The sequence below is a fragment of the Paramormyrops kingsleyae genome, chromosome 22 (genome assembly GCF_048594095.1).
Source record: "Paramormyrops kingsleyae isolate MSU_618 chromosome 22, PKINGS_0.4, whole genome shotgun sequence".
Taxonomy (NCBI): Eukaryota; Metazoa; Chordata; class Actinopteri; order Osteoglossiformes; family Mormyridae; genus Paramormyrops; species Paramormyrops kingsleyae.
Window position 1 is genome coordinate 21,790,588 of NC_132818.1, and position 25,862 is coordinate 21,816,449.

The 25,862-nt window shown below is 44.5% G+C and overlaps 4 protein-coding genes across 8 annotated transcripts in view; 2 read left to right on the forward strand and 2 right to left on the reverse strand.

Moving 5' to 3' along the window:
• The first annotated feature begins 33 nt into the window (after positions 1–33).
• LOC111855926 (noggin-3-like) lies at positions 34–7,909 on the forward strand. Of its 2 annotated transcripts, none has more exons than XM_023835433.2 (2): positions 34–334; positions 4,361–7,909. In XM_023835433.2, the coding sequence occupies exon 2, from the start codon at positions 6,788–6,790 to the stop codon at positions 7,451–7,453; it is 666 nt and encodes a 221-aa protein (XP_023691201.2). In that variant the 5' UTR covers positions 34–334; positions 4,361–6,787; the 3' UTR covers positions 7,454–7,909. The 2 variants fall into 2 exon arrangements, with proteins under 2 accessions (XP_023691201.2, XP_072561182.1); XM_072705081.1 differs by having other exon boundaries at positions 34–294.
• Positions 7,910–8,594: 685 nt separating this feature from the next.
• LOC111856763 (RNA binding protein fox-1 homolog 3-like) overlaps positions 8,595–25,862 on the forward strand; it is an 84,513-nt gene continuing 67,245 nt past the window's right edge. For 3 of the 4 annotated variants that reach the window (XM_072704911.1, XM_072704914.1, XM_072704915.1), the window contains exons 1-2: positions 8,595–8,686; positions 8,870–8,955. In XM_072704911.1, coding sequence (XP_072561012.1) covers positions 8,895–8,955 — 61 coding nt within the window. In that variant the 5' untranslated portion in view covers positions 8,595–8,686; positions 8,870–8,894. Of the gene's footprint in view, positions 8,687–8,825; positions 8,956–25,862 lie in introns of all 4 variants that reach the window. The other variant, XM_072704912.1, reaches the window with a different exon arrangement.
• On the reverse strand, positions 10,153–17,477 carry cbx2 (chromobox homolog 2 (Drosophila Pc class)). The gene is made up of 5 exons (XM_023835469.2): positions 17,362–17,477; positions 17,232–17,275; positions 15,452–15,517; positions 14,803–14,872; positions 10,153–14,718 (listed from the first exon to the last, which is right to left on the reverse strand). Exons 1-5 carry the CDS (start codon positions 17,431–17,433, stop codon positions 13,357–13,359), a joined length of 1,614 nt encoding a protein of 537 aa, XP_023691237.1. The 5' UTR covers positions 17,434–17,477; the 3' UTR covers positions 10,153–13,356.
• Positions 18,796–25,312, reverse strand: LOC111856080 (ectonucleotide pyrophosphatase/phosphodiesterase family member 7-like). The gene is made up of 6 exons (XM_023835751.2): positions 24,890–25,312; positions 23,554–23,699; positions 21,855–22,487; positions 20,650–20,893; positions 20,314–20,437; positions 18,796–19,226 (listed from the first exon to the last, which is right to left on the reverse strand). Exons 1-6 carry the CDS (start codon positions 25,134–25,136, stop codon positions 19,175–19,177), a joined length of 1,446 nt encoding a protein of 481 aa, XP_023691519.1. The 5' UTR covers positions 25,137–25,312; the 3' UTR covers positions 18,796–19,174.

Below are 25,862 nucleotides of genomic sequence, written 5' to 3' on the forward strand. Positions count from 1 at the left end.
GACGGCGCTCTTTACCGCAAGGTCATTAGCAATTTGCTTCCCTATTGATTAAAAGCTGTCGTTTCTCTGTTATCCTCCGGGCCTGTCCCTGAAAAACACACTGTAAATATTCGAATGTGTCTGTATATCTGGAGGCATCTTCACCTCAGCATTAATTTACCTTAGAGCATCCCTAATGAACGAATCAGGTGGTGCTGAACCTTTGACTGATGTGGATCTTACCCGTCATCGGGCCTCAATCCAAGAGCAGCGGACAAAGCACAACATCGGGGAAATCTGCATTAACCATGCCTGGTCTGTTTTATGGGAGTTTATCCGAGCCTTTTACTGTCCTGTAAGCATTTATGTGTGCGATAAAATAGCTCTTGTGTCGAGACATTTTTCCAAGGCATTGATGTCGCTGGAAGACGTGCAACAGGCCTGCCAGAGCGTTAGCGATACAGGATGGTAGATTGCTGCACGCTTCCCTTACAGGAAGGACCTCGGCCTGATAATACAGCTTGCTCACTGGCATCCTAGCTATTTGTGTTCTAGTCCACCACCTGCATGCCTGTGCCATATGATTGAGGACTTTATGATTAGTTGACAAGTAAAACCAAAATTGAGTGTGTATGTAGTAGTGGAATTGAATTGAGAACCATTGATGTACGCTATCAGGTCCAGGTGTGATTATGATAACTGTGCATCCTAAGGGCTGTTCATTATTCTGTTAAGTGGTCCCTTTTAAGGAAAACGTGGCGATTCTACCCAGTATTTCTCTTGTGGAAGCACCGGTATATTTATAACTACGACGTCTATGCTAAGCGATCCCTTTGGCTGGGTGTGCACTGTTCTCAGCACAGTGCGCTTTTGGCGCTTTCTGTTTTCAGAAGCACGCCCGTCTGCACCCATAAACGGCTCGTTTGCAAGAAATACCGGCCCACTGAAAGGCTGATTTCCAAACGCGGTGCTGACAGTAGCTGCGGCAGTAAATCCCCGCGTGTCAGACGCGTACGGGTAGCGTGTGGGCACATACCCTCACTCCTTAGGAGGTAGGGTGGCAGGGAGACTCGATCATCTCATCCGACCTGTGAAAAGCGGTGTCGGTTTTAAGGAGAAACGTTTACCTTAAACCCGTGACTCTCTCTGCGTATATGCTTTCGTAGAGCGCGCGAGAAATGGAACCAGAGATGGGTACCACGCTCTGCAAATTATCATGCTAGGTGTGTGTGTGTGTGGGAGGAGGGTATTTTAACCCATGTTTTCATTACATATAAACACGCTAGTATTACACTGTACATCTTGTAACATATGTTAACCACAGCCCCTTCAGTCTTATGACATGGTGATGATTGTTTAAAAGCAGCCTTCTGTGTTTTGAGAGCTAAATCAATAGCTGACATGGAAAAAGCCCTAATACATATAGCCCTCCTGTTTATTCGTGTTTGGAGTCTTGTGTGATTGCCTGTCCCGTGTAGTCCTTACTGCAGGGACCATGTTCTTTGCAGAGGGATGCTGTCGTTTCTTGTTGGTTGATGGTGTTGACTGCAGCGTGCTCTCGCCGTCCATCAGAGGCTGTATATCTGGTTGACACAAGCATTACATTTTCATGCGTTTATGAGTATAAACGGGTTTCTGGGATATGTCACCCTGCACCCGTTAATCACTTTGAAAATGACCCCCCACCCCGGCTCTGACGGCCTTTCTACTGAAAAATGGAGTCTGTCGTTCAAGGGGCTGAATCTTGCCAAATGACATTGTGGTCTGCGGTGGACGGTTGCCATGACGTGTGACTGAGGCGTCGACAGCAGCTCTGCTTTGGATGCTGTACTGGGTTCTGTGCTGTGGTACCAGGTCTCTACCAGTCATTTCGTACATTTCTTTCCAAGTTATCCTGAAGCACAAATATGTGAAACAGAATGCTGCTTTGGTGGGAATTCTTTGCTTTTAAGGTGCAGTAGAGGTAGAGGTTGGATGGCTTCCCTGTCATTAGGTAGAGGTCATGCCGCTGTGCCGTATGGTGCATCGAAGGCCAATAGTATGGCGATTTATTCAGAATCACCATACCCCCCCTGAACCTACCTGAATTCTTAAGTGCAGTCTGTCTGCTACCCACAAGCAGAAATCGAACACATGGCAGGATCATTCCTTTGAGTCAGCAGTCTTCCTGTTTTCTCCTTGGGAGCGGTACATTCTTCATCGGTGGGTCTCTTTCGCACCGTGCACCTCCGGGCGTGTCCTCTGTATGCAGGCATGGGGAGTATGCAGGATGATACCTGATGCTTCTGCTCAATGCTCTCGGAGCTTCCACCCGCAAGCCCAGTTTCCGTTATCGCTTTTCTATAAGCTGCCCAAAGAGTCTTTCCCTTGAGGGGCCCTTCCTTGGACACGCTCCAGTGAGAGGAGCATGAGTAGGGACCCACGGGGACAGACCCCATGGATTTCTGGGAGTCCACCAAGAGGAGCTGAAGGAAAGGGAGCGAAGGGGAGGATCGCTCAGATCGGCACTTTGGTTTCTTAGAAAATGGATTCATGGATTCTTTAACTTTTCATCCAATTCGACATCCTAGATCTTGTCATAGGAGACACAAGGCTCACCATCCAGGAAGAGATGCCATGTTCTCGTAGGTTTTGTTGATGTGTTTCAAGGTTTTATTTGCAGAGGAGGGGACAGGTGCATTGTGGGTCAATAGGCCCAACAACAGGTCAATACAAGACAATACAATGCAAGACAAGACACAGGTCTATATAAGACTTCGTCACCCCCAAAACAGATAATTGGTTATATTAGGAGCAGCCGTACTACTACGGTCTGTCAACCCTGTGCTCAGAACGGGGGGTGGGACAGTTTGTTCATTAGTGGAGTATTCATGGTGGGCGGGATGCTTGAAACATTCAGGGCACCAGTGGTACACAGCACGGCCGACTCGCGTCATTTCAGACGGCCCGCCGCGCGCTACACGCCGTTTCGATTTACGATGTGTGTGTGCGGGAGCGAGAGTCTGCTCCCCAGTGGCGGGGGCCCCCAGCGGCGGGGGCCCACGCCGCACACAGGGCGCTGTGTTTCTGCCGCCAAACTCAATGACTCAAGCACCCCTCCTCCCCAGCCTCTAAGTGGCCGTCCAAACCATCTCGGCAGCCCCAAGCAGGGGCGGCTGAGGAGACGTGGCTGCATAGTGACAGCGGCCGGCGATGAGGTCACTATCTGCGCGCTGAAAAGGCGCCGTTGTCCCCGGGACTGAGTTACGACACAGAGGAGAATGAGCGCCTATCTGTGGCCAGGCTTCTCGTCACTGATTTATGTTGTGGAGACAACCGCTCTGCAGCCAGCACATCAATCAAAACGGCCCGTCCATTAATCGCCCGCCGTACGAACATCATCATCCGCTGCCGTCTCAGGTGCTTTACGGCCGTCTGGCGGAATTAAGTCGTGAAAATGATTTTCGTCAAGACTCTACGTTGTGACTAGACCGATAAAAACTGCTGATAAAAATTGAGTGTGTGCTGGTGAAAAAGTCAGGCCAGTTGACTGTAAATGGCTTCGTTATTAAATGAGACGAGAGACTCGCTCTGGCTAGCTCATGGGGAGACGCCCCCCTCCCCAGAAAATATTCCACTATATTCCACACTGCTTGTGAAAGTAACTCTGTGAGCCCACGCCTGTGTATCCAGGCTCCGTCAAAATACGATTTCTTTTGACAAGACCTCGGAGCGTTTCTCCGATGTCTGTTGCCTTTGGAACGATGTGTTCCAGGAGAGCCTGCAGACGGCGGAGCTGCCCTGTGTGTGCGTGAGTGTGCGTGTGAGGACGCGTGCGCTTGGAACCAGGTCAAGTGTCAAAGGCGGAGAGTGGTTTGTGCAGACGTTTACCAGACATTTGTAATGGTGTATGAGTTTGCCTAAAATATTAAAATGATCACAGAGACATGGTCACTGGAAAGACTGTTTGCTGCTTTTGCAGTTGATTGGCCAAAAATTTAGCCAAGATACGTTTATAAATAAATGAGTAAATAGCCCCAGTGATTTAAGTGGTGTGTTAAGAAGAAAAACATGATCTGTGAGACTTTTTGAGGGTCCTTGAAATCCTGAGTCTTTTTATGGGTGTCAATATATGGTTATAGATGCTGAGCAGATCATCATCACCAAGCACTCTGTGGATGTGATGACTGTGTAGAAAGATTGTCCCTCAGCTCTGCTAAAAGCACTGGGACAGGATTAGAGCCAAGAAAAATCTTGTTTGGATTGTATGTGATTAACACCGGAGTTTTTTGTCTGTGCAACATGACATGGTCCCTGGACTCATTCAGGTCCCATATTGCAGTGTTTCTCAATCCAGTCCTCAAGGAGCCACAAACATTCCATGTTTTTGCTCCCTCCCTAGGAACTGAGCGGGTGCAAAAATGTGCACTGTCTGGCAGGCAGCTGGGAGAGAGCAAAAACGTGGGCCGTCTGTGGATGCCTGAAGACCGGATGGCCGGAAAAAACTGCCTTAGAGGAAGGAGATCTCTTTGGGGGAGCGTCTGGAAATTAACCTACAAAAGGAAAAACGTACACGCCCGAAGATCCATACACAGCTTGGGGCAAACAGTCCTCCACAGCGCAGTAATGTTCACACGGCAGTCCCCTGCCTTCGCCTCCATCGTCAACCCCAGCCAAACCAGGCATCTGGACTATTTCATGGCATTTAACATGCGCAGGGGAGGGACAGACTGCAGGGCGACGGGTGACGTGACCATTTTCGAAGAAGCGATGTTGCGTGTTGTCTGAGTACGAGACGCCTTCTACAGTGCCAGCTGCTCCGTGGAAAAAAAAAGGAAATTGACTCCGTTGATAGTAAATAATTTACCTTTGGAGGGGATAAAACAGTACTTTTGGCAGCCGCCTGCTTTAATGGAGGTGCCTATTAAAAAAAACAGACTTATGTCCTGCGATAAAACAGTGGGGTATGTTTTGTCAGAGCGACCATGTCACTGCTGAAGGGCCCGACAGTAATTCTTACCTGTAAACTGAAACAGGCATCTATCTGAACAGCTTATATATGGGACCCTTCCTAGTCATTATGAAAAAGTGATATTTCCAAGGAGAACTGGCCGTGCCGTCTTCTGAACTGTGTGTGAATTTAGGGAGGGGAACGCAAAGGAGGACAGGTGAACACAGAAATGGTAGCTAACATTTACTAACATTTAACTAACATTTAAAACTGCCTAATGATCCAGAGCAAATGTTAAATGAAGAACCTGGGGGCCCTAAAGTAGGGCGAGATGTATAGCCATCGTTTTCATAAGGAGGTTTGCAAAATGGGGTGTGGGGGGGGGGCAGGCTTTTGTTTGGTCTACCATGTTTGGTAACTGGGCCAACAGCCAGCAGACCTGGGCTCAGAATCACATTTACTTTTAAAGAGGATTTTAAACATCCAGCAGATAATTTGCTGGTGCTTCAAGGACATTCGAGGGAACCGTCAGCGATGTGACGAGGGTGTCGTGTGAGAAATGGAGTCTGTCGTTCAAGGGGTTGAATCTTGCCAAAGCCACCAGTATATCTTTGAGAGGCAGACCCAGGTAATAACCAGCTGGATAAAGGCCTTTACTGGCCAGGTTATCGAGCTACAGTGATGCATTTCAAGGGTGACTCTCTCAGCTTTGAGCAGTTCGTGAGTTATGAAGGTGTGATACCATCTCCATATACCGTCCCTGTAGGACCGTTAATTAAAGCTGTGTTTATGGAGAACGTTCCTGCCGTGTGGCACTATGCTGAGATCCAGCTGGACGTCACCCAGAGACAAAGGCCAGTAGTGGGAATCTGGAGCCAGCAGAAACCTCTGCGTGTGTTTGTGTGGACAAGTTTTGAGAAGATGTCTCATTAATAGCATGACCTAAGAAGCAGACACTGCAGTGATGTTCCTCTCAATACTGATTGCACACATAATTACTGTTTACAGTAGATTTTCATGGTGAGTTGGAATTCTGTCTGTGTGTGTCAGAGAGAGTGTTTCACTTGGGGAAATTGGAAAAGAGCACAAGTGAATGTGTAAATATTATGCTGAAGGACTAGATTTACACGTTAAATTTTGGTGTGTTTTATGTCGTTATATACGTATATTTTAGTGAGTTACATTAAATGAAAAAAATGCAACTATTATTACATATAGTTGCACTTACATTTAAAAAAAAAAAAAAAAGATTGACAGACTATAATGCATTGGATATCAACTCTGCAAAAATGCATCCGCCTGCAGGGGTCGATAAAAACCCAGTCGACTCACACCTTGTGAGTCCACCCTGTAATGTGCCGACCCCCGCCCCCAAAGCATGAAGATGGTAAAGCATCTCTTGTCTGGCAGACTGACATTGTGGACTCCATCAGGATCCAGTCGGTGCATCACTGGACTGTAACTCTTTAAAAGTGTGGTGCTGCGCTAACGAACGAATGCACGGCGCGTGGATTTACCAACCCCCCCGGATATTAAATTAGAGAAGTAAACACGGTATTCTGGCTAGACACCTGGGAGTTTTGAGGAATTCCGTACTACGTTCTGGTAACTGTGGAGGATGGTGTATCTCTGGTGGAATTTTGTTATATAAAGCGGTCAGTAAGTACAACATATAACTTTTCTAACAAAAAACGCACATTAACTCAACTTAATTATTCGAGAGTTTTATGTAGCCTGATTATTAAGATCTGTATGTACATTTGAGGATTTTTTTGCGTTAGGAACCGCAATCTCCGTTTCGTGCTGTTTTTAATCAATGAGTACCATTATTTTGAAACTGTAACCATTTTGAACGAATTTCTATTCGGACTAGTAAACATGGATCTGGATTTTTGTGTGGCTGTATACGTACTGGCGTTATCATTGGGTTTTGGCATAAAGGAGACCACGTGTCAGCACTTCGATATCTTCCGTCCTATTCCAAGTGACATCTTACCACCTGTGGTACTCATAGAACATCCAGATCCCATGCTTGATCCTAAGGAGAAAGACCTTAATGAAACCGAACTGCGAAATTTACTGGGAAGCCACTTCGATTCACTGTTCATGTCCACAACTCCGCCGGAAGACAAACACGCATCTAATGGCCAAGTGGACAGTCTGGAAGAAGTGCATCTGCCCAACGGATCTATGCCCGCTTTAATAAAGTCTCTGGAGTTTGACGTTTTGCACGGCAAGAAGCAAAGCAGTAGAAAACTGCAACGAAAGCTGCAGCTTTGGCTCTGGAGTTACGCGTCCTGTCCGGTGGTGTACGCTTGGAACGACCTCGGACGCCGATTTTGGCCACGTTACGTGAAAGTGGGCAGCTGCCCCCGCGAAAGGTCCTGTTCTGTACCGGAGGGAATGGTTTGCAAACCGGACAAAAGTACCCATTTCACGATACTGAGGTGGAGGTGCCTGCAAAAGAACGTGGGGTTGACGTGCACGTGGATACCTATGAAGTATCCAGTTGTATTGGAATGCAAATGCGCATGTGCGAGTTGATTGAATGCAGAATACAGCTCAGCGGTGTTACATGTGTCGCATAGTTAAGTTTATACACGTAATATATGATTTTGTATTATGTCACTTTGTCAGGTTATGGTAAAATGGATTGCAGTGTTTGCAGAAACCACACCAAACGCAAACGTAATAACACCTTTACTACAAAACTATTTAATCTTTACTGAAATTTATGATATGAGACTGTGGGCTGCTTGTTGCTATTGTTATTATTATTGTTATTAGTTATATAATTATATCATATTTTTATAGGTATCAGGAAAAATGATTAGAACGTTTGAGTAGTTATAAGTAACGGATGATACCTTATTTTATTGTTGTGACAATTGTAAATATGCAGAAACATTATAACGACTGTATAAATGTTAAATGTGGCTATTTATTCCTAATATTGTAGCTGTTTTGTACATCGGTAAAATAAAACCACTAAACTAATAACCTCTGTCATAACTTTCCCTGTCTGACATATAGGTTCGAGATGCAGTTAGTTCTGTTTAAAACATGATCATACAAACTGAGTTGCAGTCGGAGTTATCCGTCTTGGACCTGTTGCATATTTCGAAATATTACATTCGGATTAACATTGGCAATTCCCAACTCGTTCTAAAAACACAGTATAGTCAAAAGCACACCGTGTGACATATCCAATATTATGGTGCTTGTTCTTTTACGAAGCAAATGCACACTACAGAATGTTTCATAACCATCCCTTACGCCGTTGACATCCACGCAAAGCTTCACGGAAACCCTAATGGTTCTGTTGCGTCTTTTCTTACTGTTTCTTATAGACCGGTACCCGAATTGGCCGTCACCGGAACCAATTCATGGACCACCCAATTCCCGTCTAAGATCAATGATGCCGGTCGATCGCAGTACAACTCACTAAGCAATTTACGTGCATCCATCTTCAGCCTGTGAAAACAAACACAAGGGAACTCGAGGGAAAATGCTAAATCTACGGACAGGCGCATGCGCAAAACCAGGGCCGGGCCTCGAGCCAAAAGCCTGGAGGCGCGAAGACGTAGCGTCACGCTCTGAGCCACCCCCATCTTACCCCGCGCCAAGTAATTCCGTAACCAGATATGTCAGACTTAATCAATTAGCTGAAGATCAACGTGCAGAAGTGAAAAACGGCACTGCTGACAAGCAGGCCTCAATTAACTAATTAAGAGCCGAGGCAAGATGAAAAAAAAATTCGGTGCTGAATGAATGAAGGTAGTGTTGTGCTGCACTTTAAGTCTATGTACAATACAAATTTAGTGTAGTTTCATTGTGTTATAGTGCTGAATTTTATTTATGTATTTAAAAACTTTTATTATTTATTTATTTATTTGTGCCAAATTTGAAACTAAAGGGACTGCATCCAGTTTCATCGTATTTTCTATAATGACAATAAAGATTCATTCAGAAGAGCCGGGGCAGGATGAAAAGCAGCGGAGCTTGCGGCGCGCGAGGACAGGAGGCGCGAGGACATTCCTGTCAAGGTAACCGCTGGGAAATGGCGGCGTTTCGGTATCAGTATGGGGAGACATTCCGCAAAGAATGTTGTTTCTAAGACAACTTCGGGGCCGCACAAGTCAAGTCCAACTTTGCCGCGAAGCACACCTACCAGCACCGATGTTAGCGTAGAATTGTGTGTGTGTGTTGAGTGTAACTGTCAGTGCATTCTGTAATTCGGTGTTAATATGTGTGTGTGTGTGTGTGTGTGTGTGTGTGTGTGTGTGTATGTGTATATATATATATATATATATATATATATATATATATATATATATATATATATATATATAACAAATTTGATCATTTTAAACACAAATCAATTTATTGGGGTATGAATAAGCCAAATAAAATATTGGGGGGGGGGGACTGTGTTTATATTAAGGACTTAAGTTGCTGTTTATACCTATCAAATGTCTAACACACATACATATTTACATGCATAATACATGTGCACAAATATAAAATTGCTTTATTGATCTGAATATTGTATGACCTCTCAAGTTGCCATTTTTGACATTAGCAGCAAAGCATTTTCTTTGTACGGGTCTGACTGCTTAGTAGAATGAAGTTTGAAGGGCAAGCATGGAAGGTTTCACAGCAGTTTACCCTTAGAAGTGTCCGAGTCCCTTTCTGTTTTTTGGGACGTTAGTAGTTATGAGCAAAATTGTTGCAAAAAGTACTTCTTAAAAGAGCAGCTCAAGTAGATGCAGCACGTTTTGAATTCATACCTCTGATTCACACTTTGTACACCTGGGACATAAGTTGCACAAAGACAGCAGGTTTAGCAGAACTGGTCAAATGCAACTATTTTGTACTACATGTCTGTGGTTTCAACTCCCTGCCAAGCTGGAAAACTAAAAATAAAACATGCAATGTTGCCCCCTAGGGAGCCATGGGTGAATTTGCAAAGGCTGTAGTGTGTGTTGGCAGGGGAGCGCTCGGAAACAAACGCACGGAAATCCAGGCGAAGGCAGTAAGAGCGGAGCGGTACTGATGGACGAGTGCTGTCCAGGGCCGTGATGGACGCTGGGCTAAGCTGATTATGGGGCAGCAGATTAGGGTGCTGTACTGCCAGTAGGACAGGGGCCTATTGTCCTCACTCTGTGTGACAGCAGAATGGGGATTATACTTCTATAATCTGGTCACAAGTCTGGAGAACAGTAACAATGCAAAGAAATATATATTTTCTAAAATGTTTTATTGGTATTTTTAGAATCCAGACTATTCAGTAACATCTCAACGGCGGTGACATGAAGCTAGTCCAAACAACACTTCCAACACAACCCTCATCGCTGTTTGGCGTTACTTTGGTAATGCAGCAGTGGGGGACTTTTATGGGTGAATGTATGAAAAGAACATTTATGTAGCCAGGAAAGTCCTGTTGAGATTAGAAAGGCCTGAGTTGGGGAAACTAGCCAGGAAGGTAGCAGACTAAACTTAGTCCAGATGGAGCGATGCAAACTTTCAGAATACAACAGAAGTGTAGGAGTGAGGCTTATGCGGGATCAGTTTATCGTTCCACAAACTTCAAAGAGTTGTGCGTATGAGCATGTCGCTGCAGCCTTGACTGCTGCTCTTTTTCTTAACATGAAAGTATCTGTGTGTCCCTGCCTAGGGATCGATGTGCAGATTTATGTGGTGAAATCTATAAAAATGGTGGGTGTGCGGGTGGGGATCCTATGTCCGATGCTGCATTTCAGCATTGATTTCTCTTTTCTCCAGTTTGAACAAAGTAAAGATGAGGCTTAGTAAAGATGAGGCTTAGTAAAGATGAGGCTTAGTAAAGAAGCAGTCCTTCATACAGTCGTGCATATGTGTGTTCCCAGGCTCTCTGCTGATTAATAAAAATCATGCAGTTTCTGGATTAATGTTGTGGGGTGGAAGTCAAAGTCAAAAATGCAAGGTTTGAGGGGCATAAAGTACATAATTTAAAAGGATAGATATGCTCTCCGGTTGTCTAACATGGGTTTTATATGGGAATTGTAATAAATCTCAAATCCTAAATTGCATTACTTAAACGTTTGCATGAAATGCAAATGACTAAATACAGCAACAGCGCCATTATTTCCCCGTAACAGTCAAGAAAAATACTAAATTACTATTTATTTAAGGTTAATAAAATGACAGGTGGCACAATGAAAAGGTCTGACCGCCTTCCTATTGTGTTTTTAAATAAATAGTTTACAGAGAATATAGCCTTCGGTCTAAAGGGTTAATCTGAGTCCTACAGTAACATGTCTAACAATGACGGCACATTTACTGCAAAGTCTCTGACAGGGGACAGATAATGCAGGTCACAAGTATCACACCAGCCCTGTATATTTCACTGGTGAGCTCAATACCTCACTCTAGGGAAATGGTGTGTTATCCGTTATCCTAGCCCTTCAATTCCAGCCAAATAGCAGTGCATGAAATCACTCTCCGTAACCACTTGTCCCAGCCACGATCGATAGCTAGTGAATCTGGTGCATTCTGCATCGTAAACATGCTTTTCGCCCTGGACTGTTGGTAGGTAGAGATTAGAACTGGGACAACGGGCTAAAAAAGTCCCTAGACATCTGCTTCATTGCAGTAGATATACACTTAAAAAATAAAAATGTCCAGCGACGGTTCCCAAATTAGCTCCCGCACCCAAAAGAATCGCAGTCGGTGATCCAGGTTGTTCCAAGTCCATAAAGCATCATATTCCTCTTTTTCATGCTGATCTGCTGCAGGTAATAAATGGACTTGTATCACCTTATCTTCTGGTGATAACTTTCAGATTCAATAGGGAGTCAAAAGTGGCTGTTAGTTTCACCTATACAATAGCCCAATTATTCAAGCAGGATTGCCTAAAGCAACATACATTCCCATTCGTTTTTTTTCTTTCTTGTTTTTAAGCAAAGGGCTGGTTTGCACTCCCAACTTCTGCCATTCAAAATAGCCACTTCCCCAAAAATAGGCCGTGTCATTAACTGCCACTTCATGTTTGAAAGGGGATTGTTTTAATCTGAAAAGTCTTTACGGTTTTGGCCTTAAGTATTTCAGAGACATCCTCAATGATATACTATCACACACTGAAACTACCAGTATTTCCCCCTATTGCCTGTGCCTATCTCATAATCTAACAGAGTGGACTGATCCGTGTTCACACAGAGCAGATCACCTCATGCACAAGGGCTAATACAAGCAGGAATGTATAATATTCTCTTTTTTTGTCTCATAGCTTATGGCAGACCTAGCGGTAATACTGTAAGTATTTAGAGGGACTAAACTGTCTGGAACAATGACATGAACTTTCAGGTCTCCCTGTTTAGTTGTTGCACGTTTCCTTAACAGTAACACTTTTCTGTTACTTCAGATAGGGCAGTGGAGGGCCACTGTTTATCTCCTGGGCCCTTGCAGGCTAATAAAGTGTGAGAAGGCTGGCATTTGGCAGTCTAGTATACACTGGTAAATGCATTCCACAGCAATTATTTTTGTTTTGTTTTTTTTTTGGTTTCTTTGTTTTAAGGCTCTGCTCAGGTGCAGGGAAAAGCGCGCAGGGGCAGTTATTTGTTGGTGTTGCCTGACCTCGGCGCGACCTGGAGGCCTGCAATCTGGGGCTGTAGGCCCAGTGAGTGAAGCAGGACTCTGCAGCCAGTGCTGTCCAGGCTGGCCTCGTAGCAGAGGCTCAGATAACATGCCCCCAACTCTGCAGCAGCTCTGTAAGATGGCAGAAAAGCTGCACTGCCTGCAGCGTTTGGAATCTTTCACAAATGTATACAACAATCACATTTCACTGCAAAAAAAAAAAAAAAAGTTCAGTTCAATCTCTCCTGTACTTCCAGTCTCGTGTTACTCTGTGGAATATGCATAATAAAAAAAGCTTTAACGGAAAAAAAAAAAACAGAAAAACATGGAAAATTCCAACATATCCTACGGAAATGTTTAGGATGAGCGCATAAGTCTGTATGCTTATTTTTGAATATTAAAGGCCAGATTTTAAATAGAGGTAGCTAAATTGCAAAATTTTGATTTCTTGGCACCATTTAAGCAAGACTAAAAACTTTATATAAAAAATGAGATGAAGTGATTGGAGTCACAGCCGTATAACGAAAGTGAAATATTGTTCGTCATTGGACAAGGCTGGCAGGAACCTTCAGTTTAAGCGATTCGTCCATAGCAGGTGTTTCCAATACATTCCCCATTTTCCTTCTTAATCTGCCACTTTGCCACGGATTCTGAAGATTCGACCGCCGTCCGTCAGCAGCCACCACCTGGCATGTAATCTGCCTTGAGAACTTCCTTCTGATTGATCTTCATATCGAATGTTCTGCTGTGACGTAAATAAAAAAGGCAGAACCTGCCGGGGGGGGGTGAGCCACTCCTGGCCTCCCTTGACCCCAGTCCAGCGGCTTCCCTTCTCAATACTGGCGCAGGCTGAAGAAGCCCACGCTTGTCGGAGACTCCTTGACGGTCACCGTGACCAGGTTAGCCGTGACGTCGGTGACGAACACGTGTTCGATTAGGCTTCGCGTGGGCTTCCAGTCCTGGCCGGGCTGCACGGAGACGCTCAGGTTCTGTGCAGGGCTGGGCAGGGGAGAGTCGTGCTCGGAGTCCGAGCTGGACTCCTCTTCCCCTGTGCTCATCTCGCTCAGCACTTTCCCCGGCTTCCCGCCGTCTTTCGAGGACGGCCTCCGCCCCCTGCCCCTGGCAGCCGGGGACTCTGTAGAAGGCTTGGCCTCGGGTCTCCTCGATTTCTTGGCCTGTCTGTCTGTCCCCAGCCCCAGCTCTCCGGCCTCTGTAACCCTACCCTGCCCCCCACCCAAGCCCCTTCTGGTTTGCTGGCCCCCACCCCCCGTTCCCGGGTTCTGGGACGGGCCCTTCCGGGCTGGGTTGGCAGTACCATTGCCCGTAGAGACACAGCCCTGTGTCTGCCTGCTAACACTCTGCAGGTTCAGGCCCTGCAAGCTGAGAGCCTGAAGTCCAGGGCCCTTTGACAGGGGCTGAGCAGCAGTGCGAGGCGAGAGGGTCTGGGCTGGAGTCTCTTGTTTCCTCTGCCCATTGGGGGTTCCAGCAGCAGAGGAGGCCGTTCCCTGCCCCCCGCCGCCACCACAGGAGACCTTGGCATTATGCAGGTTGAGAGCCGCCACCCCGGGCGACTTGGAGGTTGTGATCCTCAGGTCCAGGTCTGAGCCACTGCCCACGTCCGAGACGGACAGCTTGAAATCTGGTGTGGCCTTGTTCTGAGGGACGCGGCTCACAGGGGAGGTGGCTGTGGGACGGGTTGGGCCCACGGCCCCCAAAGGATTCCGTACCGCCTGTGAGAATGAGCCTCTGCTCTGGGCCCCGGATGGCTCTCTTGCTCCACCCACCCTGCTCATGCCTGTGTAGGTAAAACTAGCAGGCTGCAGGGGTTTCTTGATCGGCGTCTTGGATTCCTGGGTCTGTGACAGTAGCTCCCTCTCCCTGGCAGCTGGCCTCAGAAGCTTCCGGGCTCCCTTGCTCTGTCGAAGTGCCTTCAGCTCTGGTGGCAATGCCTTTCTCCCACGCTTCTTCTTCACGGGTTCCTGCTTGGCCACCACGATCTGGGCCTTCTTCTGGGGCACGGGGTGCAGCTCGCGGCCCCGCTGCCCAGCCTTCACCTTCGCCTCCTCGCCATCGTTGTCGTCGTCGTCAGACGACGACGAGGACGATGACGAGGATGACGACGACGACGAGGAAGATGAGCTGGAGGATGAGGAGGATGAAGAGCTACTTGATTTTGTCGCCGCTGGAACAGCTTCCTAAACAGATAAACAGGAATGATTAGAGTAACTGCCGATGTATGACATGAAAGCATTTGGCATAAATGACATTTGCATTCCTACCATGATTTTACGGGGTCTCCCCCTTGGCCGTTTGCCTCGCTTGCGGAACAAAATCTCCTTCTCTTGTTCTCTGGAATCACAGAAGACTGCTTCAACAAAAAGAACAAACTTTTGTCTAGTGATGTTAGAACAGACTAAAGCAAATGAGAAACAGTGGGTGTCATTGCTCTGTCTAGAAAGTGGAATTCAAGCTGATTTGACACCAGACAGCACATTGAAATATCTGGATATTTGCTGCGGTCGTCCAACTTTTACCTCCTTACCTCCATCTTTTACCTCCTTACCTCCATCTTTTACGATACTTGGTTGTGTCCCCCAGTTTGCCAGTTTTGTGAATAATTTCATATTTTCCTAACAGCATCCAGTATTTCCTCCACCGTCTAAATTATGTGGATTCTATACATCTTCTCTTACACTTTGAACCTTCTGCGTTTAACTTGTTTTAAACGCTTTGCGGATGCCAACAAACCGTGGACGTTTCACAGCCCCTGCTATGACTCACTTTTCCCAAAGATCAATGCCAATTATCTGCTCTTGGTCAGTGCATTGCTATTATGCATCTCCCCAGGAGAAGTGTTGCACCCTGCATTTCTGCTGGTATGGTGACCCTCCTTCCCCTCCCCCCTCCACAGGAGGGTCTCAGACTCACCTCTTGTGGAATGCTGCCAGCAGCCTCGGGTCCAGAATGTTCTCCTGGGGCTCCCAGCTGTTGTGCCTGGAACAGAGAAACACGATAAATTTGCAGCGCTAAACCCACCGATTTTTAATGTCTGTTTGAATTCAGTTTGAGCTATTTCACCGGGAGACGTAGGTTAAATGCGTAGAGACCGCATGGTATCACTGACAAAGTTAAAACATTTTCTATAAAAAATGGGCCAACTTTGATATACAAAGTGGGCTGATGAGGCAAAGATGAGTCTATTTGAATACGCCCGTGGGACTTGAAACCTTTCACCTACCCTCGCATTATGGTGAACGGGACTTTTGAAAAATTGAGGGGAAATACCCTATGAATCTAATCTTAAGCCGAATATGATGATCATACTCATACATGCAATTTGTTTAACCTGTAACCTTCTGTAAACCTGTGTTGTCTTTCCGTTCATTACTTAAGCTATTAAACGTTACCGGTGTGTGCCTTGAGACGTCCCGATAACTAAACATCCCATACGTTTGTCTAAAACCCATGTGCAACATAAAGTTATTTAAAACATGGGTGGTCTAACTTATCCAGAAACGGTCGCTGTATTTCGCTGCAACTCCCTAATTAGACTACTAATTAGAGGACTAATAGGCTGAAGAGTCCTCACACCTGGGTTTGAACAGCTGACCTAAAGGTCACCCCAAAAACCTCCATACACACCGGCCCTTTGCGGATAAGAGTGCCCACCCTCGACTCAAAAACTTCTCAGCCTGAAAGTTCATTAATACTAGCGTCGACACGTTGTTTAAAACTCCCCTGGGCTGACAACTTTTCCATTGATATCCTAACAATGGTGATCGGTTCCCCTGGCAAAACGTGCATGACAGATGGAGGGCGTCGATATGATTCACACAACCATGTGCCCGATTAACGTAACGACCGCAGCCGTGAAGCGTGAGAGAATTAAGTTATGAAACTTAATTTAATTAAGCAGCTACGAAGAAGAGCAGGCAGGCGCAGCCCGCCGAGGGGGTTTTGAAACGGTCCACGTTGGGTGCAGCAGCGGGGGGTCTGAAGGCAGCATGTCCGTCTCGGGACAGAGAAACGATACGACCAAATTTACACAAAAACCGAAAGAAGCGGAGTACAGAGCGTGTGGACCTACAGCTAGTGCACGAAGTGCGTTTACTTAAGCCCACGCAAAATGATGGGAAGAGACAATTACATTTTTTCTTCAAATTAAACATTCAAATATAGTTCACTTTTCGTAATTAGAAAAAACATTATAACCGTACATTCTTTTTATAACTGTAAAACGGCGACACCTGAAAATACTGAAGATGTTGGGGCACGATACTTAAAAATAGCGCGCTACCAATCTAGCGATTTCAAACATGGCCAATATATTGATGCACATCTATATCCAACTACAAAAGAGAGTATACGTCAGATTTACATTTTCCCGAGAAAGGGCTTGTATCTTTACAAGACAGGGTTGGCATTTCTAACCACATTTTTTGCAAGCTTTCAACGGCTAGGTAGCTAATAATCATCCACAAAACTTGGCAAGTCTTACAAAAACTAATATTCCGTCAAAAATCACACCACACTGCTGTTTTTTTTGCAGTTGCCTAAACATGCAAAAGCAGACTAACAAGTAAGTTGGGCAACAAATTGCCAAGTTAGTGTTCGGGCTTCTTGCAACGCGAGAGCAACAAGCGGTGCGTTGTTGTTGTTTTTCATTGTTTGAGGCTGATCCAGCAGCTGCAGCTGCGCTTCCACTTACTTGGATGACCATCCTCTCCACTTCACCAGATACTCCAACTTTCCCTGCAAAAAAACAACCGTGAAAATGTCACACAGGCAGTCGGAACTGTGTTCGAGGATCCGCGATGTGCTATTACATTATTTCCAACCTTTCTCAGGCGTTTGTTGAGGATGCATTCGGCATCAAAAACCTGTTCCCCCACGGCGCTCAACTCCTCCATGACTGCGGTCGATAGCTACAATTCAAACCCTCTTTTATGAAAAGGGGGCGGAAAGAAAACAAAGCATGAAGTTTGTCCCTTGGCGAATGCCGTCCGTAGTTATCGCATAACCACTCCGTAGCTTTTGCCGTTGCCTTTTGAGCCGTGGTTTAGAGTCGGCAATGCTGCATGTTAGCGCGTTAAAACCTAAATTTTATATTATAAAATGTCACTTGCTAATTTCTTTTTCATCTGTTTGCATGCGATTGTTAGCTTTTCTAGACTGAACGTGCTGAACTCAAGTTAGTCTTGATTTTATATAGGCTAATGTGGCTCGCAGAATTATATAAGCTATACTTTCGCTGTTATTTATTACTTACGTTAAACAATGTTAACTTATTTTGAAAAATGTTATATGATTATTGGACAGGACTGTAATTGGTTATCTGTCCTACTCAAGGAAAATGTCAGTTAATAGCAAGTAAGGAGTAGGTAGCAATTACAAACTATAACGAGAACAATTCCCATTTTATGTATTTGTGTGTGTAGTTATAATTTGTTGTGTGTGTGTGTGTGTGTGTGTGTGTGTGTGTGTGTATGTATGTGTTTATACATATATGGGGGCATGTAGCCAGACCGAATTATGAGGTGTACGTGCTCCAGAATGACTTGGCAATGGAACATTTCCGAGCAGATTGTATTTCACTCACTTGTATTTCATGAAATGCAACTTAATAACTTTTGCATAATTATATCTCGCATGCGTATAAAGCGAAGCGTAATGTTTTGGTTTTTTTGTGAATACCGATACAAAGATGCATTCATTCATCAACATAGTCCAAGTGGGGGTTTCTCACTACTTGGTAATATTATAATTTATAGTAATCGCTCCTGACGCTTTCGCGCCAAGTTTATTAAAAATGTAGTTTGGACCTATTCAGCCGTTAAACTTAGCAGAAATGATAAAGGTATGTTGATTATACCGCCTACCTGGGATAGACTTTCAATGGGATGTCTACAAATTATAATGTAATATGGTCATATGTTGTGGAAGGGGGAAATTTAAGTTAGATTCAGTAAGATATTCAAAAGAGTTCTGTGATGATCTTGTTTTTCAGAGGTAATTTTGCATTCTTAAACTATTAAATGCGGTTTAAAGATCTTTATTTATCCCGAGGTTTAAGGTTTAGATGCGGTCTGGTCCTACATAATGAATACATGCACTTAATTCCCTATGTGATTTGTTGCTCTTTGCTTTTTAACTCGTTGATCTTGTCAGTTTGTTTACTCTTCATGTATCCTTAGCTATCTCCAGCTTTGGACAGTCTGTTAAAGAAAAAAACAACATTCCAGATTTACTTAAAATAATATTTATTTCTCTACCATTAGATGGCATTGTTATAGTTTATTGTATGTTGGGCCTTCATATGTGCATAAAAGAAACAAAGCTACACAACTGACAATAATCCCTCATTAAGGATCATCCTTTGTTCCTTCATTCATTGACTTGATTTGCTTTGGGCAGTTGCACCTGCTAACTGATGCTTCAGCAATCATGAAACACATCTTACTGGGTGTTTTGTCTTCTGCTTGTTAGTGAATACACAACTGCGTCGAGCAGGCTGTATGCCAGGGGAAGATTCTTTTATTATTCGCTGTGGGGGAGGAACTAGACCCAGTCTTTAATCCTGGGCAGACAGATGTTATTCTACTCCAAAGTGTAATTTAATGTTGTCTCGTCTTGTCTTTAGGCAAGCCTTCCTCACATGGTACTTTGCTTGATTTGGACATCATTTTCATTGGCTTCCTCAGAGCTGCAATACAGGAAGTGATGTCATTATTGGAGGAGTGATCAGCCATTGCTATATCGAAATAACAATAATAAAAATCCAGATACTGAAAAATGATTTCATTTTCTGGGAAGGTACAGGTATGACTCGTTTTGTGTTCCAAGTGTAAATGCACATTCAGTGTGTGTGTAAAATGTTTAAAGTATAACCAGCCAATTGAATGCTCCCATTGACACAGATATTCTTGGCTGTTCATAGTGATAGGCTCAGAAAATATCCATCCATCCATTTTCTGTATCTGTTCATGGCCATAGGGGGCCCAGAGCCTGTGCCAGAGGTTACAGGTGCAAGGCAGAAAACAACCCAGGGTGTGGTGCCAACTCATCGCAGGGCACACTCACACGTGCCATTCATTCACACATGTACACCTATGGGAATTTGGTAACGCCGATTAAGCTCAGTTTTTGGACTGTGGGGGGGGGAAACCCCAAAATGATGCAAGGAGAACATAAGAAATTTACAATTGAGAGGAGGCCTTTTGGCCCATCAAGCTTGTTTGGGGAGAACTTAACTAATAGCTCAGAGTTGTTAAAATCTTATCTAGCTCTGATTTTAAAGGAACCTGGGTTTTAGCTTCCGCTACACTAGCAGGAAGACTGCATGCACACTTCACCCATGGAGCAATGGCAGAGACTCAAACCCTGGTCCCAGAGGTGTGAGGCAACAGTGTTACCCACTGCAGCACCATGCTGCCACCAAGGGAAAGTATTTAGATGGAAAATTGTAACTGAAAAAAATAGTTGGTAAAGTGAACTGCCAGTTCATTTCCCATCTTGACAGTCATAGTGACAGTATTTTACTTTAATGAACATTTGCTGAAAACTGTGAATCTTCCCACGGAAAGTCATTGTCATGAATTGTCAGCATGTGGGAGGAGCAATGACATGTAAATTATCCAATCAACTTGGCCCTGCCGCGTCCCCTTTGTGGTGGTGAACTGCCGCGTCCCCTTTGTGGTGGTGAACCGCGCTCCATAGTTGTGTGGTCACGGCAAATGGTTCTGCACAGACGTGGTGGACTTACAAATCAAGGGTGAATGGAAATGACATACCTCTCCCTTGGCTTTCGTCGACGGTACCTGGTATACGATACGACGACCACAAACACGATAACCAGAATGCCAGCAACGACTCCCAGACCGATTAGTGCATTAAATAAGATGGAGTTCTCAGACCCTGTAAGACATGGAAGGATCTGTAAAACACTGGGAAAAAAAATAACGGGTAGCTGTCCAAGATCTGCCCAATTTAAATTTATGATGTTCATGGGACATTTTTAGACTCTGGTTTATACCTGACAATGTTAAAGTGATGTTAATATGAACATGGGGGGGGGGGGGGTGTGAAAACACAGCAGTAATACATAGATGCTGCTGATCCATTCTGACCTCCAGATGGTTCAGTTTGCTGACCAGACGCTAGCATGTGGCGGGTGGCATCCAGGTGACCGTCGTTCTTCTCTGGGGTGATGCCTAGCAGGTGGCACATTAGGGCGTAGATGTGGATCGTCTCAAAGGGCTCCACTGTTAGGTTCTGCTGGAAGTCGGGCCCCACGGCCCGGAAGAATGGCTTCATGTCCATGGCCTGGTTGTCGAAGCCGTGCTCCCCTTTGTTGGACTGCACAGGAAATATCTGGAGGATGCAGAGCAGTGAAGTTAAAACGCCAGTGTAGGATGTGCAGTGAAGTTAAAACGCCAGGGTAGGATGTGCAGTGAAGTTAAAACGCCAGTGTAGGATGTGCAGTGAAGTTAAAACGCCAGTGTAGGATGTGCAGTGAAGTTAAAACGCCAGTGTAGGATGTGCAGTGAAGTTAAAACGCCAGTGTAGGATGTGCTCTCCTGCCTTTTGAGATATGAGCATCAGTCAATAACAGAAACACTTCATTAATGGTGAATAAAGTATCATTCAGTGTTGTATATTGTTAATATTAATTGTGCAAGAAAATACATTTGGTTTAAAATAATACATAAAATGATTAAATCTGACTTAATGTAGGAAGATGAATCAATGATAATTTAGTCTAAAGTCAATGTTGATCAACGTTGTGGTCACAGGGATCTAAATAATGAATTCTGCAATGATGTTATTATACATCATGCTGGTGGATTAAAATAACTTTAATATTACATTACAGAAGTTGTTTTTTTTCACAGACCCCGATGAATGGGAGCCTACAATTTTCCTATTATATTTGTATTACTGCGAGAGCAGTGCCTAGATAGGGTAAAATTCAACTGAATTCAGTGGTATTGCTGGTCTGCAGTTCAAATGGCCAGTAGAGGGCGATGTAGACTTAAAAATTTGGAGCTTTAAACTTCCAGCAATCTGCGTGAATGATTTTAAAAGTTTGTGTCTAACAGAGGGAGCATTTCTAAAACGCCAGTGTAGGATGTGCAGTGAAGTTAAAACGCCAGTGTAGGATGTGCAGTGAAGTTAAAACGCCAGTGTAGGATGTGCAGTGAAGTTAAAACGGAGGGAGCATTTCCAGCAAAATCTCAGTGCATTCTACACACATTCAGAGCTTTTTAGAAGTGCTTTATTATCTACAACTAACGGGCAACAGCGATGTTGCTCTTCTGGAGACGTCACTCACCCCGTTGACGACATATCCAGGGTCAGCGATTAGCACCAGGGGCAGAATGCGTGGGTGCCTTGAATAGTGCATGTGAGCTGGTAGCTCCTCTTTTCTGTACACATGCAGGTGTGGGTGCGCCCCCTTCAGGGCAGCATGCACCTTGTCCAGTAGGCCTTCCTTGGGTAGCAACATGCCAACCGGCCCATAATCCAGCAGCTGAAAGTCCAAGTCACGGAAGGAGAAGCCGGGGATCTTGGAAAGGAGGATCTGATTGACCTGGCTGCCCCTCACAATGGTGCTCATGCCGTGATCGGCTGTGATGATGATGTTGAGTCGCTCGGCGAGCCCGTGCGACTGGGCGGAGCTGCGCAGGTAGCCTACTGTGCGGTCCACCTGGCTGACCATGGCCCTGCGTTCCGGTGAGTCCGGCCCATACTTGTGTCCTGTGCCGTCAGGCTCCCCGAAGTACAAGGAAACAAAGTCCAGGTCAAGTTTGCCGAACCAGGAGCCCATCACTGTGTCCACATTCTCCCGCCAGGCCGTTTCGTTGGAGTAGTTATATAAAGCGGGTTCCACCTCTCCCACCAGTGCCTTCTGACCTTGGTAGCTTGATGCCGTACCAGGGAAGTGAAGCGATCCTGCCTTAAGACCCTGGTAAGATAGGAGAACCTCAGGTTGATGAACAGAGCAGTAAAACGACTGGTTCTATGACGGTGTTTCCCAATCCAGTGCTCGGGGACCCACAGTGACGTTATGGACCGACTGTGGGTCCCAGAGGACGAGGTCAGGAAGCACTGCTCTAGGACAAGTGGGTCTGTTTCAAGTTTAAGTAAATCATGTCAGTTCATTATTCTTACAGCCATGGACATAATAAACTTTGAGATCACTGAGACAGAGGTCAGTCGTGGATTTAGCGGATAATTTGGGATCACAGTCTCGCCCCAGTCTGCTTGTCTTTCTTATCTCGATAAAGGTTTTCATATTCATTTAGATTATTTTATTATGCCCGTGATTTTGCCAAAAAGTTGCACTAAAGCAAGTCAGTTTAGATACAGCGAGAATCGCAAATGGTTCACAGAACATTATCTTGATTTTTACAGGAATGGCTCATAAAATTTTATCCGATCGTGAAGTTATAATTATAATCTTATTTTATAAACAGGATATTTTATCTTTATTGATCAATTGGGTTAAACAATCAAGGTCATTATATAAAGAACGTAAATTTCAAGGATAATGACCTATTGAAAAGAAGATGAAAATTTGAGTCAGATGTGCCAAATTAATCAGCCATGCACTTTTTGTTACTTACAATTTATAGTAATTCTTCATAAGTTATTGAAGCTCATAAGTCTGGAATTGGTTATGAGAGTACTTCTAATGGGTTCCATCAGTCCCCAGTCAGGTAGAATTTCAGGACTATGTTTGGAAGTCAGTGCCCTGTACAGATTTCTGCATGAGCAAATTGTAGAATTATCAAAAAACCTTAATTTGACAATGTCTGTGTTTATGAGTCTAACATTAGCAAGAACATTGAATGAAAATCCTGTCATTTTAGGTGACATTGGTATTCTGATAATTCCAGAGGGTCCAGATTTTTTTTTTTTTTTACTTTTGTAACATAAATACCTACATTGTAATGGCACAGGACTCGAACCTCCTAGCATTGTATTAAGTCTGATCACAGCGCCCCTACTGCCCAGTTTATGTACTTCACCTGTCTTTGGGCTGTGATCCAGATGGGTAGGCTGCCATTGTCCCACCACTCATCCACAAACTGTGTCGGGTAGTAGGGCTTCCTCTGCTGGGTGCTGGTGTTGAACCACATGTTGTGGATGACTCCATGGTTCTCAATGTACTGCCCTGTGAACCGCAGGTATGAAGCTTTTATGTGGTCAGGGAAATTATATAATCATTATACTGCATTACACATACCTTCACAGTGTATTATAATGCATTCATAGAGTATTATAAACCCGGCTATAACTATTCATGAAAACGCAGAACACGTTATAGGCATGTGTATCATGCATTATGAATGTTCTTTGAAGGTCTCATCTATCACACATTATAGATGCCTTCATAATGCATTATAATGGTCAGTATAAGAATTAAGGATGTTGTGTGCTGCATTATAAAGGTATCAATATTGTACTATAGATGAGAGCCTCATAAAGAATTCATAATGCATGAGAAACATGGCCGTAATGTGTTATGCCTTTTTATAAATACTTATAGCCGTGATTATAGTGCTTTATGAATGTTATAATGGATTATAAGAACAGTTATTAGACTCTATGAATATGGGCTTCATAGAAAGTGTTACCAATTTGCCTTTTCATTTCAGTTCTAAAGAGTAATCTTAGACAAAATATAACACCTTGGGCATCTAAGAATCCAGTGCAATAAATCTTAACTACCATGCTGATACTAGCCTGAAAAGTGATGCAGAAATACAGTCCTGCAGCAGTAATGGTACATCGCTGCTACTAATAGATATGAGTGACACCTTTGATAATTTCAATAATTAACTCCATTTATCAATCTTCCACATGCCAGCATAGGGTCAAGGAAACCTGGGAGCCATTCTGTGGTAGAATAGGGCACAAGGCAGGAGATCTGCTAGACAGGTTGATAGCCCTTAGACAGGTTGATAGCCCTTAGACAGGCTAGACACACAATAATACTCAAAAGGTAATTTAGTGAATTCTATTAGATTTCATGAGATTTAAGTTTAATTGTCATTGGACAATGAAATACAATTTGGCGTCAAATCCGAAAGTGCAAATTAGTGCAAAAGTGCTGGAAATGGTTATGTACATGTGATAAACATAAAAATATACATCTCTACAGGGATATGCTGTACATGGTACAGAAGAATATGGTTTAGATTTTTAAAAAGATTTTAAAGTTGTAAGTGCCTGTTACGTAGATAAATCGGACTTTGAATCTGCTCTATCTGTTCACGCTATTCTGCAGAAATTTCCCGTTGACTAGTCCTGTTCAGTATTGGCCCTTGCTGTCCGGTGTGCTGACGGGGGGGGGGGGGTTACCTGTGAGCAAGGTGAAGTGCGAGGGGCTGGTGATGGTCAGGAACGGTGGGGTCACATAAGTGGCCTTGACTCCCTCGGTTGCCATGACGTCCAGGTGAGGCGTGTCCACGTCGCGGTCGTAGTCCCAGCGAAAGCCATCAAACGAGATCAGTAAGAGTTTGTTCCGGGCCCCGGGGCCGGACCTTGCAAGCGGTGCTGCCCAGGAGAGCGCCCCCAGCTGGAGGCAGATGGCGAAGGTCCATAGCATGGCTGGAGTGGTTCTACTCTGGAGAACACACCTGGCACGCTGTGCTAGAGAACGCAGAAAGAAGTGGGTTAAATTTCTGACTCCCAGTAATTGCTTCACCTGGTAGACTGGCTTAACCTACAGAAGGCACCGAGTTCCTCAACACATGAAGTGTTAGTACTCCTGACACACCTGAGATTCTGAGCAGTTCTTATATGCGTCTTATCACAAGCTGTAGGCTATATTCGACCTGCAGGGCTCAGCAAATCATGACTTTGTACTCTAGATGTGCTTGCTTCTCCTGTTCTATTATCCTTGGCCCAAGTTCATTGAAATCTTGTTATCTCATGGGGGGGGGGGGGGTAAGCACCAGTATCCATGAGATCTACGGCAGGTAAGATAAGTTATCTAGACAAATCGCAAGGAAGATTACCAATGTCATGAACCCTAAGACAGAAAAGCAGCAAGGCCAGAGATGTATTTGGCTTTGAGTTGATTTATATAATTGTCTTATGATAAATGGGATCAATCATATGATCTGTAACTGGATGTTTTTTTTTCTCCCTGGAAATGAAGCACATCTATAAGCACCCGTTGCCATTTTATGAGCATCAGATTGGCCCAAGGCTCTCGGTGATATGAAGAATTACCAGGCAGAAAGAGAGTCTCATAACAGTCCATGCTCCTCTGCAAGGTTTAGCAATTACAGCTTCTACTACAAGTCCAGGATACACTTATTGAATGTTG

What these genes read in the sequence shown, in the direction of transcription:
- LOC111856080 (XM_023835751.2), bottom strand. Translation starts at nt 25,136, where the DNA reads ATGCTATGGACCTTCGCCATCTGCCTCCAGCTGGGGGCGCTCTCCTGG. An exon ending in GGATCACAGCCCAAAGACAG is followed by an intron (nt 22,488 to 23,553) that starts GTGAAGTACATA and finishes CTATCTTACCAG; the next exon opens with GGTCTTAAGGCAGGATCGCT. An exon ending in GCAAACTGAACCATCTGGAG is followed by an intron (nt 20,438 to 20,649) that starts GTCAGAATGGAT and finishes CATGTCTTACAG; the next exon opens with GGTCTGAGAACTCCATCTTA.
- LOC111855926 (XM_023835433.2), top strand. Translation starts at nt 6,788, where the DNA reads ATGGATCTGGATTTTTGTGTGGCTGTATACGTACTGGCGTTATCATTG.
- cbx2 (XM_023835469.2), bottom strand. Translation starts at nt 17,433, where the DNA reads ATGGAGGAGTTGAGCGCCGTGGGGGAACAGGTTTTTGATGCCGAATGC. An exon ending in TCAACAAACGCCTGAGAAAG is followed by an intron (nt 17,276 to 17,361) that starts GTTGGAAATAAT and finishes GTTTTTTTGCAG; the next exon opens with GGAAAGTTGGAGTATCTGGT. An exon ending in TGGAGAGGATGGTCATCCAA is followed by an intron (nt 15,518 to 17,231) that starts GTAAGTGGAAGC and finishes TCTCTGTTCCAG; the next exon opens with GCACAACAGCTGGGAGCCCC.